The 14,562-nt window shown below is 31.9% G+C and overlaps 2 protein-coding genes across 2 annotated transcripts; both read right to left on the bottom strand.

Annotated features, from left to right (window-relative positions):
• Positions 1-215: 215 nt before the first annotated feature.
• On the bottom strand, positions 216-5,623 carry LOC101255009 (autophagy-related protein 18b). Its single transcript, XM_004242585.5, has 11 exons — positions 5,374-5,623; positions 5,187-5,260; positions 4,679-4,752; positions 4,471-4,580; positions 3,173-3,264; positions 2,806-2,918; positions 2,484-2,603; positions 1,651-1,796; positions 1,269-1,376; positions 964-1,029; positions 216-670 (listed from the first exon to the last, which is right to left on the bottom strand). Exons 1-11 carry the CDS (start codon positions 5,430-5,432, stop codon positions 535-537), a joined length of 1,098 nt encoding a protein of 365 aa, XP_004242633.2. The 5' UTR covers positions 5,433-5,623; the 3' UTR covers positions 216-534.
• A 4,092-nt stretch (positions 5,624-9,715) lies between these two features.
• Positions 9,716-14,562, bottom strand: LOC101254706 (probable LRR receptor-like serine/threonine-protein kinase At4g30520). The gene is made up of 11 exons (XM_004242584.5): positions 14,021-14,562; positions 13,804-13,936; positions 13,604-13,675; positions 13,363-13,506; positions 12,883-12,954; positions 12,269-12,328; positions 12,053-12,150; positions 11,831-11,965; positions 11,415-11,759; positions 10,812-11,191; positions 9,716-10,444 (listed from the first exon to the last, which is right to left on the bottom strand). The coding sequence occupies exons 1-11, from the start codon at positions 14,106-14,108 to the stop codon at positions 10,076-10,078; spliced, it is 1,896 nt and encodes a 631-aa protein (XP_004242632.2). The 5' UTR covers positions 14,109-14,562; the 3' UTR covers positions 9,716-10,075.

Genomic DNA, 14,562 nt, shown 5'->3' with positions numbered 1-14,562 from the left:
ATGATATCAGGTGAGTGTTGAATTCTCCATAAATAGTATATTTTTGAAGAATATAATACATACATAATACGACTCAACATTTTAGAGAGCCCGAGCGACACGAAGTAGTCATTGAGATTGCATACATAAAACATATTATAAATGATATTTATGTTAATTCTTGTAGCTATCGACCGCAACACATAACCTCCTGATCACACAACGACAACAACTGATTAAGAACACAAGTAAATTTACATTTCAATGTATAACAAGACTAATATTGTTACAATGAACTTGCATAAATTTAACAATTTTCAGTTTTCTTCTGACTATACAATTGTGTTACATAGATGCAGAAAATTAGAGTTATATGCACATAACATATACATTTTTGGACAAATTGTCATTTGTGTTCTCTACTGGACAAGCCAAGGAGCATTTCTTCCTGAAATGTACATTAATCGATAGGATGGCAACTCGAGCAGGACGTGCTGCAGTTTCAGCTTTAAAGTTCGAAGAAGCTTACATTTGGTGCATGGAGAGTGTTTAGTTTCATGGTAACGAGGATGTTTCTGCTGATAGAAGATTGAATTCTCGTTCCAAGGTCCACGAAGACTTGTTCTGATGGTTGACGTTGTAGACGTACTCCAGGAAGTATCCGCCATAGGTGATCATAGGTATAGTGGCTCTACAGGATCAAAGTAGATAGATGAGTTAGAATTCCAAAGAGAATTTACTGAGACTTGTAATGCAACAATAGAATTGGCACTTCGGTAGCTCATTGCTAGAAACTTATCATACTAGTGAAAATTTTATCACAAAACCAGGGCGAACATTATATAAACCCCAAAAAAGACCTTCAAAATTTCTACGGACGTTGAAAATTTGGAAGTTGCTTAATAATAATCAACACAGTCCCAGATAGATGCACAATAATTAACTACGTACCACATAAATGGATAAGCAATCACTTTTTCTCACCTTAGTACCACGTGTTCAGGTGTTGCTGTCTCCTCAAATTTCTCTATTTTGCGGATCAACGTATTACTGCATGATAGTATTTACGGAAAAAAGTTTGATGAGAGAATTTCACCGAGATTTATTTCATATAGATAGAAAAGCAGGCTAATAAACGTCCAGTCTGAAGATAGACAACTTGAATTTAAACAGAAGACTTAACTTGCCTTTGTTAAATACGTATTAAAAGTTGCAAATACTTGTGCCAATTTAGTATATGTAAAAAACACCAAATTTAGTTGATATAATGTGTGGATTGAATACAATACCTTCTCACTCCAGCGGGGACAGCGTGATGCAATATACAATGCTGAGCAGGATCCAGGGCATCGTTAATAGTATGAGGTACTTTTATTGATCCTAGAAGACCAGAAGACCTTGTACAATTTACAGTAGAAGTAAGAAGGGCAACAAAAAAAGCAAATTAAATTAGGTCTAATTCTTGGATTACGAAATAGAAATGTGCATGCTGAACTAATTCCGGGAAAAAGGTGAAAAATTCTAATAGCCAAATGAGCCCGTCAATTATATTCTAAAAGAAGACAAGAAAGTGAAAAGAGGATGAGAAAGGGAAACAAAGATATAAATTGCTTGCTCTCAAGCCAATGTTCGGATTCGAGCTGCTTATACAATCCTAAAAGATGTTCTCACCTTTGATTTGGGGGTGAACCCAAAGAGAAAACATGAACAGAACCAGAAGAACTAGTTGCAAGAAGAATATCTGGAAGTTCTGTCGCTGGCGCGAATGACAAAGAAAAGATATTTGAAGAGTACGATCCTCTCCTGAAGCTATATGACTGCAAATGGACACGATCAGATCCATTAAGATATTAATATAACAATCAATCAGAAGACATAACTCAAGTGAAGTTGTAACACAAAAGCATCAATTACCAACAATGTAATGACAGGTAACATAACATACCGCAAGTGAAACAGTACTTCCTCACTAGGTAGCTACCTAATTTTTTTGATACGGTAATTACTTTAATGACCCGTTTATAGTTCTCATTTTTCCCAAATAGGACTTGATATTTTTTAGAAAGAAAGGTAAAGTCTATTTGTTGGAACTGCAAAGTGAACTATTTCATACATAGTTCATCTCTTTTCAATGTTTGTCTGGTTTTGACTTGGTATGAAGTTTAAGAAAACTCCGTACAATGTTAGACCACTTGTACAAAGTAAACTTCATACATGACTTTGCAGTTTACTTGGCAGTTCGAACATTGTCCCTCTCTTTCAATTTGTTTGTTTAGTTTTGACTTGGCACAAAGTTTAAGAATATAAACGGACTTTTGAATCTTGTTCTTAAATTAAAGATATGTAGAATGTACCAAAATTTTATTTAATTTTGTGGTCTTATGCATGCACGGTGGAAAGTTAGAAGTAAAGAGTTGCCAAAAAAAAAAGTAAGACAAACAAATTGAAACGGAAGGAGTGCTTATTAGTATCACATTTAGATACAAATTTGCTTGAGGGTTCACCTTAGTTGCATCTGAAACGAGATGAATTCTGATCATGGTCCCTTGTTCAGATGCTGTTGCAATGTGAGTTCCACCTGATGAAAGACTCAAGACTGCCAATGGTGAGCGATGAGCATCTATCTACATTTAATAACAGCAACCGAGATAAGATAAGACCCCTCCATCTTGTAAAGGAAAAGAAAGAGAAAATGCTGCTAAAATAGTTGGTTTAAAGCTAGGAAAATGCTGAACTCTTCAAAATTATGATGTATAACATCTCAAACCCATTGATCTTGTTATAGATGATTGCGTAATATCAATACATACAAGTAAGAAACACGACCTCACAGTGCAAACGGAGATCGGAAACATTATAGACTACCAAAGATCCTTTGGTTGTACTTGCTGGAAGAGCCAGAAATGAACCATCCAAGCTGGGTGAAAATGCACAAAGTCCTGAAAATTGAAACAAGAACTCGTTGATAAGAAAATGTGCAAGGCCAACTGGAAATGTTATAGCATCCACTCATTAAACAAAAACTTGAAAGGTATAACACAGTGAGTTCTTTTATTCTTTCCTTTTCTGTTGATATTTTTAAGAGGGGTGGGGAATGTCATCTCGAATATTATTCGAGTCATGTTCTAATCCATCTAGAAAACAAGATTGGCAGTGAGCCATTAAAACTTGAACAAGAAACATCCAAACAGACCTTTTGGATTCGGCACCGTATCAATTGTGTCCAGTATCTTAAGACTATTTATATCATAAATAAATGTCTTCTCCTGCAATATGACAATCAATCTGCAAATTCGAGGACACTGTTTGAAAAAGATTCGCCAAGGGAAAATAATAAAATATGAGTCGTTAATGAAGATTGACAAAAGTTCTCTTTTTTTTTTGTTGAACTAATTGACATGCTTATTTCCACACAAACACTGTTTAATACAATTATGCAGAACCCAAAACAAAAGAGCAAATGTGTTATGCGGCGGAGTACTGATAGCCTTTCTGCGGAGACTGAGTGATTGACAAAAGAATTGCTTGGCATTAACAATCAAGTTACAAAGACCAAATATATCCTTCTGTTCTGATTCAGAATCAAAGTGCACAGTTCATAATACAGGGAAAAAGAATCCTACCACAAGAAAAAACAATTCTGCCTTACTCTCCTTTTTAGCCCCTTCAAAAAATGTGTCTTTCCAATTCCTGAAAACTCGTTAATTCTAACTTTCCACATGACACATTTAAGACCACACGATTAAAGGGCATTTCGGTACATTCTACATATTAGTTATCAAAAAAAAAATCTTAGTTACTTTCTAAAACTCTATGCCAAGTCAAAACTAGACAAACAAATTGAAACGGAGGGAGTGTGTAAGTCTTTGTTGCAACAGGAAGTTTTAATTAGTATGATCTCAAGACTCATACTAATGATAGTAACAATTGTCAGTTCAATGACAACAAAAATGTAGTATCAGCTAGCAGAATGAGCTAAGCACCGCCAGTGGCTCTCACTTAGGGCAGTGAAAAAAGGATATCTGACATATAAAGGAGATTGCTTTGCATCTCAGCCAGGATGAGACTGTTGTCTGCACATTTCAAAATGAATTCTTATCGATTGTTTAATTTTTTTAATTAAGATAAAGATATGGAGAAGACTTCTGGTATATTTCACATATCTTTTGTTTAAGACTATAAGATTCAAAAGTCCTCTTACTTTCTTAAACTCGGTGACTAGTCAAAATGAGACAAACAAAATTGAAAGGGAGGGACTAAAAGTATGAATGGATTGTCATTATGGATAGAATAGATTCCACTTTCTAGGCCCTTGGAATTTCTTAACTCATTCAGCAATGAACCCGCAGGAGTATAGCTCCATTCGATCTGATGTACAACTTTATTTGAATAAAAAAAGTTTATTCCTCAAAAACATCAAACTCTGAATGCAAAACGTCATACAAATAAAAAAAAACAACGAGAATGTTCAACGAGTCAAATGTAGTTTACCTTTTCTTATTCATGCGAACAGCAAGGATAGAAGTTAAGAAGTTTAATTCCTCAAGAGCTACTCCAGTCACAGTATTAAACAAACACAGTCTTCGAGGCGACAACGACGGCTGTTGAAATGACACAAGTAGTAAGAAACTGATCAGAAATCCAGTAGATCAATGAATAGTTAAAAGGACTACAATCAGAGTTTGGTAAATTACAGAACCTGTTCACCAGCTCCAACAATTGCGAGAAGGCTTGAGCTAAACAACATTTCTACTATAATAAATGCTCCAGCAACTACCCAAAAAAAACCATTTGTTAGGACATTAAAGCTAACTTGTACCCCGAACTTTGTAACACAAATGAAACGAAAAAGATCATAACTTTAAAGATTGTTATATCACATATGTTCCATTTTGACACTAATTCACTCAACTTTTCAGCTGGATATTGATTTATCAACTACAAAGAACCAACAAGACAACAATAACTACACATCAATCTCAAACAAGTTCGAGTCAGCTATACCATTCAAATAAAGATACCATTTTTATCTGAATTTCCTCCTAGCTACATCTTTACAAGAAAACAACTAAACTTCCTAATTTCTCCAAAATATACAAATCAAAATCAAAACTTTATAAGCTTTAAAGAAACCCTTTTTAGCTCATAACTAAATACTGAACAAAAAAATCAAAAAAAAAAAAAAAAACAAACAGATCGCTACTTACCTCTTTCATAAAGTAGTCTTCCAGTATTACAATCAAAAATTTTGAACCCTTCCCTTGTTCCAATAGCAAAGCAACTAAATAAAGCAACAAAAAAAAATTAAAAAAAAATATTACAACAAAAAGCTAAATCAAGATTGATAAATCATTAATACCAAAAAAAAAAAAATCTGGTAAAATTGAGTATTACCTGTTGTCTTGATTGAAGGAAGCACAAAGAATTGGGTAAGAAGAGGGTTGATTTGCCATCTGATTCTGAAGTTTTTATTTTTTATTTTTTAAAAAAAGAATAAATTTGCAGAGAAGGATTGAAGATGCAGTAAACAGAGTTTAAATAGTTTTATTTTTGTTTTATTTTTCTTAAACGTACCCGCTAATTATACGAAGCTCGATAAATTTAAATACATGTATAATACATATATTTTTAAGGGTGGTGATATAAGTTTTTTATATCTAGATTAAAATTTGAAGACATTTAATTATAAGGTTTCAGATAGCTACCATAGATTTTGACTAATTCAGATATGAATATAGGGCTTATTATTTAGGATAATGACATTATTTTTGTATTCAAATTAAAATTCGAGAGATTTGACTAAGTATTGTCGATATCGATATTTATTTTCTAGTAATAAGTAGTTTCATGTTCCATAGTTCATGAACACAAGAATATATATAATTTTTCTTTTTTCTTTTGTGTTGTTTCTCTATTAGATTTCACCAATTTAATTTTTATAATTTTTTAAAATTATTATCGTAAGTTTGTATTGTTATTTGGCTCAAATTAGTCATTTGTAATTTTATTGGAAACGTGTTAACTTCTAAAGAATTTTAGTTCTAAATGGGCGTGGAAAACGGCCGTTTAACCACACCAAACTAATAATTTGACTTGAATTAATTTCACCTATCAAATTCATTTTGACGATTCTATTTTAAAATATTTTAGTCAAGACATGTTTCGTGAATTTTTTATAAATGTTTTTTACCTTAATTTTCTTGTACTTTCACATATTCCTTTTCCACCACTGTTATAAATGAGTGTTTTTAAACTTCAAATTTCTCGTGATTCAATGTATAAATATTTTTTACCTCAATTTCTTTTCATTTTTATATATATATATATATATATATCTTTCGCTCGTGTCATAAATAAGTGTTCATATACCTTAAATTCCTCGTGATTCAATCTATAAATATTGATTATTTCTTATATTTTCTTATATAGCCTTTTGCGCTACTATAAATGGGTGTTCCTAATTCACCATTGTGAGTTGTGAAAATTCAAAAATTACAAAGAGTACAATAAATGTCTAACTTTGATTCGATACAAAGGTATCCTTTCCTTGTGTATTTCTTTCTTATATCTTACTAGACATAGGTACACGTGTGTTGCACGAGCTTAATATTTTATTTTTATTTTATTTTAATTTATGTGATGTAAGTAAAATTTAGAAAGGTGATTAAATTTTAATATTATTTTTAGATATTTAAGTTGTTAATTACTTTAGTTTGCACAAATTTAATGTGAAGAGGCGCATACTTAAAACATTTTTTATATCGATCATTGATTTTTATTCAAAATAATTACAAGATATAAATAAATACTACGAAAATTCAAAATAACAAAGCATCAACTATAAAATGTGGAATTAAAATTAAAAGTCATATCTAAAACGGATTTTATAATGTCAAAGAAACTATATTAATTGTTGTGAATTTTTTAATTATTAATGTAAATCTGTATTTTTATTTAGCTCAAAAATAATATGGATTGTTATTTGACTCAAAAATAATATGGATTTAGTGAAAAGTTGAAGTCATTTTTCAATTGGATTCTGAAACTAGATTGCAAATTTGATTGAAATGTGTCCAAAAATATTTACGTTCACTATATAACTAGTTTATTATATGTGTTTATAGTTTGTAATGTATGGAAATAATCGATACTTTATTATAAAATTTGGGGGAAATTCTTTTAAGTTAAACAAAAATGTTAACCATTTATTGCAATACAACACCTTGATTTTTGTTTTCAAAACCCATGTTGATATATGATAGGTTTAAATAGTTTAGTTTAAAGTTTTAAAATGTTACATTAAATTTATCGTAATCTAATTAAAACTTGAAGTTTAAACTTAAGAAAATAATGATATGTTCTAAATATTAATAATAACTTTGTTGTAATACATACAAGTTATAAGACGCAAATATTTTTAAATTATGACCAAACTTCGACAAACTTAAACATAACTTTGAGTGCGATAATTTAAATTTTCTTTGCATATTATCATATGTTTATTTCAATATCTTATGTTATAATTAATTTAAATTTTTCAGCAAAAGATTTTCAAATGTATGAGCAAATTAGGTTAAGTTTTATCTTTCATTAATTGCGATTACATATATTTACCCAACAATTTTTAGGATTCACTTTTGAGAGATAGAAAATGTAAATATATAAAAATTTCATGGTGTCTTGTAGGGCTTATGTTTTAGGACGATAATATTAGTTTGTTTGTATTCAAATTGATTTGAGATATCTAATTTAAGAGTGTCCAGTATTTATATTCGATCTCGATTAATTTAAATACGCATATAGGGTTCAATTTTTAGGACCAAAAACATTTTTTTTCTGTAATCATATAGAAATTTGAGACATCTAAATAAAGGGTGTTTAATATTTATATTGGATCTCAGCTAATCCAAATATATAAAGGCCCATTTTTTAGTATGACGACATATTTTAATTTATTTTTGTATTTAGATTGAAATCAATGACATCTAACATTAAGGACCTAACGGCATGAGGTATCAATATTAGATCTCGATTAATTCAGATACATAGGACCCATTTTTTAGGATGACGATGCGATTTTTTTGTATTTAGGTTAAATTAATAAATAATAGGTAACTTTTGTATTTACCAGCATTTCAATTTGTAATTCCGTAATCTCAAATAAATAACCAAATCAAAATTTATAATAATGTGATCTTATATTGAAGTTGGTTGCTAAGTCTCTTTGTTCTAAATTTTGAGATTCTAGTGGGAAAAAGATTGAAAAAGATAAAAGAGTAGATCATTCATTGTCATTTATGAATTTCTAAAATTTCACCGCAAATCAATTAGAAATTTGCATTAAAAAAATAATTTTTCCGTTACGCTCACTGGGAAAATGCATGATGATGAAATATTGAAAAGTTTTCTAGTTTCTTTACGTGAAAATATTGTTAATTTTTTCTTCTCTCACCGATATAATTAAATTATCTGACCATTTCTCAATGAGAAATTTCAATAGAAAAATAATAAGTTTCTAAGTGGATTATAACTTTCAGTGACAAATAATTCCATAAGACGCGTGGCTAAGTGATCCAACTCACATTGGGCCTAGTGCCCAGGTGGTTTGACCAATAGTAAGTCAAGAAATATTAAATGGTGACGTAGGCGGGGATTTCCGAGAAATACAAATAACCTCTTATTATTGCAGTTGCGGAGATTAATGTTCAAGGAGGTGAGCTATTTGTCATGACCCGTTACTTTGTCATTGAGGTAAGGCATAAATATATGAGAACTAGAATTGTGGATAGATTTGGGGAAGACTCTAGAATACCCTAGAATATATCTTGGAATGCTTTAGAATACTCTAGTGTTGTAGAGAATTCTAGAAGAAGGACTACATTGTAAATATGTAGGGACTTGTGTAGTAATTTTTATTTAGATTTTAGCATCTAAAATTATAGTATAAATAAATGGACTCTCATTTGTAATTCAATCAAGCAATACTCAAATAAAGTGTAAAAACAATTTTCCAAAAGCAATACAAATCTCTTTGTAAAAACAAGTGCTCAAGTTATACAAAACAAATACTCCTTTGTGAAGCAGTATTGTGACGCTGCATGGAATTTAAGAACGAACGGATGACTTTTAAAATTGATAGTCTCAAATAAACGATAGAAATTTGTCCGGCTGTAAATATTTCATTAAGAGTAAAATAGAATTTTTATAGTTAAGTTGTTATTTAATATAGAATTATGTCATTCTTTTTAGAACGGATTAAACCTAAAAAGGAAAAAAATCAATTTTAGATTGGCCAAAGATTATTTATCTAAATACGGTTTGACTATGAAAAACGTAAAGATAATTAAGTTCCAACTTCTTTCGGTTACTAAATAATAAAGAAAAACAGATCATGTATAATCCTCATACCTTTCAAATATTTTTGTTGTTTCGGCAATATTATCTAAAAATTTTAATATGTTTTTTTAATGAAATTATATGGAAAAACTTTGTTGATGGCTCATGTTCACTCTTAAATTTTCAAGCATGTTTTTTTTGGCTAAGAATGATACTTGTTCACTTTTAAATATTTAAGCAAGTTTTTTTTTTGTTAAGAATGATACTTGTTCATTTTTAAATATTTTAAGAGTGTAGTTTAATTTTTGAATATAGTTTAAAAAAAATTTTGGCCAAAACCTCTCAAGTACATAAATAAATCATTTCTTTTAAAATTAACTAAAAAACAAAAATGCAAATATTTACTCATAAAGATTAATACTTTTGATGAAAAGGGTTATTTACATTAGTTCCATAAACTCCTAAAAGTGTTCTTTTATCAAACATAGCAAACTCCTATTTTCACATCATCTAAAGAAAACCAACAAATCCAGAAAAAAAAACCTTTCTTTTCTTCACCAACATGCTTTTTGGTAAGAATTAATAGTGGTACTAACTTGTAAAAATTTGAAAAAGAATTAGATACCTATGTTCAATTTCTTTTCCTCTTGGATATTATTCGATTACGAACCGAGCGTCATCGGAAATAGCATTTCTACCCCATAAGAGGTAAGGGTAAGGTTTGTGTACACCGTACCTTCTCCAGGTGGATATTTCGCAATTATCTCGGACCAGAAAGCTCCATGGCATGTGTGTCATAATCATCATCCATCATCCCAAACATGGTCAAATGATCATGATCATGGTCATCATATCCAAGAGGCACCATAGAATGTTTGGTCTGAGTTTTATTACTGTTTTTGGTTAGAGAAAAGCCATCATAGTTATGAGATGCAGCCCATTTTTCAGCAAGGCCATCGCCTTCGAGCATTCGGACCACCTCAGACATCTTGGGACGGTGAGACGGTAGGTATTGAGTACAGAGTATAGCCACTTGCAACATCTCCCCTACGTCGATCCTGTCGTAGTTGCTCCCGAGCTCTCTGTCGATGAGAGCTTCGACGTTCTTCTCATGCTGCATTTTCTTAACCTGCAATAAAGCCACACTTGCTATGAAGCAGTAGTTTTTCTGTTAAAACCTACGTTGCTCAAACTCTACAGAAATGTTGTTGCATCCGTGTTGGATTATTTACTAGTTTTTTGGAGGATTCGACACGCAACAGTCTACATATTGAAGAGTCCGACCAACAGAGGTTAAAATATCACTAAGTGATGTTACTGGATCTCCACTTTTCACTTTTATTTAAAGGAAATATTGGTTGCTCGGACACTTCAAAAATGATAATGCAGGTGTATCGACGTCTTCAAAAGTAGTGCATTTTTAGAGGCTCCGACAGGGGTGCAGCAACATATTTGGAGAGTTCGAGCAACATAGACGAATAAAGAAACATACATACCCATTCAAGTACTGCTCCTTTCTGGTTTACTGTTTTTCCCAATTCAAGAGCTCTCATTCCAGTTATAAGCTCTAACAAGAGGATACCAAATCCAAACACATCCGTTTTTTCGGAAGATTGACCGGTTGAAAGGTACTCTGGTGCAATATGGCCAACTGTTCCACGAACAGCTGTAGTAACGTGAGAGTCAGCATGATCGAGGAGCTTTGCAAGGCCAAAGTCCCCGACAACAGCTTCACAGAAGTCATCCAATAGGACATTTGCCGCCTTCACATCTCTGTGGATTATCTTCGGATCACATTGCTCGTGAAGGTAAAGAAGACCTCTAGCAGCTCCAATAGCAATTCTCTTCCTAGTGTTCCAATCTAGTGCCGGTTTTCCTGTCATCGCGAGAAATAGATTAAGAATTTGTACATTCCATCATTTTTTCAAGAGTCTAAGATCATAAGGTTGAATTTGAGAACTTTGATCGAACAAACAAGAATTTTTATAACAGAAGTCATTATTTACTTTCTTAAACGTCGTGTCAAGTCAAAATCAGACAAACAAATAGAAACGAAGGAGTAGAATGTGTAAGGCGAAAAGAGTACACAAGGTGTTTACCTCTGAGTCTTGATGCCACACTACCATTAGACATGAAAGGATACACGAGAAGTCTCTCGTTTGGGGTAGCACAATAACCAATTAACCTGAGCAAATTTCTATGTACTGCCAAGCTTATTAGCTCCAATTCCGTCCGGAACTGTGATTCTCCAGCAGTTCCACTAATATCTTTCAGTCGTTTCACCGCGACCAACGAACCATCCCCCAACTTTCCACGATAAACATTGCCAAATCCTCCAGCACCAAGAATGTTCTTGGAGCTGAAACTGTTTGTCGCACGTTGAAGTTCTTTAAATGTGAAGCTTCTGAGATTCCCTAGTCTAACTAGATCCTCCTCTTGCATATCTGGATCAAAAATACGAAATCTAAGTAACTTTGAACCGTCATCAAATACACAAAATGCTACTAAGACTCACCATTAATTTTCAGAATAGACTGTTTCCTGTTTTGGTTCCTTTTCCAAATTATGAATCCGAATCCTAAGAGGAAAAGAGAAATGAAGCTGATACTAAGTCCCATTGCAATGGCTAGTCTTTTCGAGTTTCGCTTACCTGGTTACCATCGAAAGAAGTTTAAGATTTAAATCGAATTAATGTCTAAACATTGTTAAATCATGAGAACTTTTTCTAAACTTTTACCGGTGGAATCAATGTCAAACGAAAGGGGCATCAGGTTCACCGATCCAAAGCAAGTCTCAGCAGAGTGATTTCCACAAATCAAAGGGTTACCCACAACACTACGAAAACATTAAGAATAAAGAAAAATCACGATTAGAACTTAAACAAGACGATTTGTATTTACAAAAGAACACAATTATAATGTAACATAATAAGAGTTGGGCAGAGAATCCATACTTGAAAGTTCTCGTAGGAAATTTAGGAATAGGTCCACTCAGATTATTGAAAGACAAGTCCCTGAAAGAATAAGAGGATAACTAAATCAGAACACACTATTTGACTATAAAAACAACAACTACAGCAACGCCTCAGTCTCAACCAAGTTGTGATCGGCAATATGAAAACCACATTCATTTAAGCTCATTGCATGTCATCGTCATACTAGACTAAATAAAAGTGAAATATAATTTCAAGAATATAATAATAACAATAATAACCCTGAACAGAACACACTATTCATTTCCTTTACACAAAACAAAACACACGATTCAACAACAACAATAACGCCGACTCAGTCTCAAACAAGTTGTGGTCGGTCGGACGATATGAGTCCCCACTTTCATTTAAGTTCATTGCATATCATCATCACGCTAAACTAAATAAAATAAAAGTGAATAATAAGTTAAAATATAATAACACCCCTAACAGAACAAACTATTCAATTTCCTTCAAACAAAAAAAACTTTAAAACATAAGGCTGATTCAATAAAGTGACCAGATAATTCCAATTCTCAGGACAATCAGACAAAAGAATAAAACAAAAGTCATAGATTTAAAGAAGCAATACTCACAAGAAAGCAAGCTGAGGGACCCTGGCTAAAGAAAGAGGAATAGCACCAGACAAGCTGTTGTTGTTCAACCTTCTACTCCATTACAAGACAAACCCCAGAACAAGACATCAAGAAACATATAGTCAAAGAATAAGATAGCACATAAACTTTGTTAACATGAGAAAACAACAATCAAAGGAAAAAAGGTACAAAAAACAAGAGATAATGGTAAAAACCACACTTTGTGAAGTATCATGATTTTGCACGTTTTCTACCTAAACTATCATGTGTTACTTCTTAAACCATCACTAACTATTAATCAAAACACACCTCGACTGTGAGATAGTGGTGACACATGTTTTGACAAATAGCAGTTGATATAATTAGTAGCAAACTCGCAAAAACATGATTACTTTATTTGTGTTTTAGACCATTCAACTCTAAAAACATAATCTTGATAATCACACAAAAGTGAAAATTTTGAAAGTTTAGTACACTTACAGATACTGAAGACTTTTTAACAGACCCAAAGAATCAGGAACATGACCAGAGAAATGGTTATTAGACAGATCCAATGTTTCAAGATTAGGTAGTTTCCCTAGCTCTCTTGGAATATGCCCAGAAATATTGTTGTTTTGCAATAAACTACACAATTTTCAACATACAAGAAAAAATTTAACCAAATGGGGTCATCAAAATTTGAAATTACATACAACAAAAACATTAAAAAAATGTCTCTTACACTTGTTTAAGGTTTGTAAGATTTGATATCATCCCAGACAAAACCCCAGATAAACCTTGACTTGGAGCTCCTCTACAAACAATAAAAAAAAAACACTTTATTAGTTGATAAAACAGTAAAAGTTTCAATCTTTAACAACCAATATTAGCAAATAGTAAAATACAATTTCAAAAAAGTAAAAATAACACTATTAAACATACAGTGCAATAACAAGATTTTCAGAAGAACAACTGATCATTGCCCAACTACAAGGATCAACAGAATCTTCATCCCAATTACTTAAAACTCCTTTTGGGTCATCCAAACTTCTCCTTATAGCAATTAAAGCTTCAACTACACATCAAAACAAAAAATATCAAATTTTGAAAACCAAAAACTCAAAAATAAGCAAATGGAAGTTCTTTCTTTTTTGTTTACCTTCATGATTCCTAGCTTCATATGAAAAACAAAGAAAAGGGTAAAACAGAAGCAAATAAAAGACAAAAACCAAGAACATGGAAGCCATTGATGATTATAAAAAAAAAAACAAGAAAGTGAAATCAAATGATTCAACACATATATTAAGCAAACCCCATGAATTTATTTAACATTTTGGTTCATGTAAAAGAATAAAAATTGTGTCTTTTTTCAGTCAAAAAAAAACTACAAACAAATAAAGTGAGAGAGAGTGTAAAGGAAAAGAAAACAGGTTCTTTATCAGTCTGTCTATTTTGTTGGTATTTGTACCAACTCTGTTTCTCCTTTTGCTTTATCTGAGTTTGTTTATGTGTGTTTTTTCAAATATTTTTGTTTACTAATTTTTTTTGTACTGTGTTTTTGGTGTAAGAGAATCAGGTGAGGAGATGATATGAAGAAAATCAGTGACAGTGAGAGGACTCAGAGAGAGAGAGAGAAGAGAGGTTTTTTTTTTTTTTAAGCTCAGAATTTGAGAGTGAGCAATATGCCTACTGAGAAAGAAA

This window comes from Solanum lycopersicum, chromosome 7 (genome assembly GCF_036512215.1).
Source record: "Solanum lycopersicum chromosome 7, SLM_r2.1".
NCBI classification, from domain to species: Eukaryota; Viridiplantae; Streptophyta; class Magnoliopsida; order Solanales; family Solanaceae; genus Solanum; species Solanum lycopersicum.
This window is presented reverse-complemented; position numbering and strand designations above follow the sequence as displayed.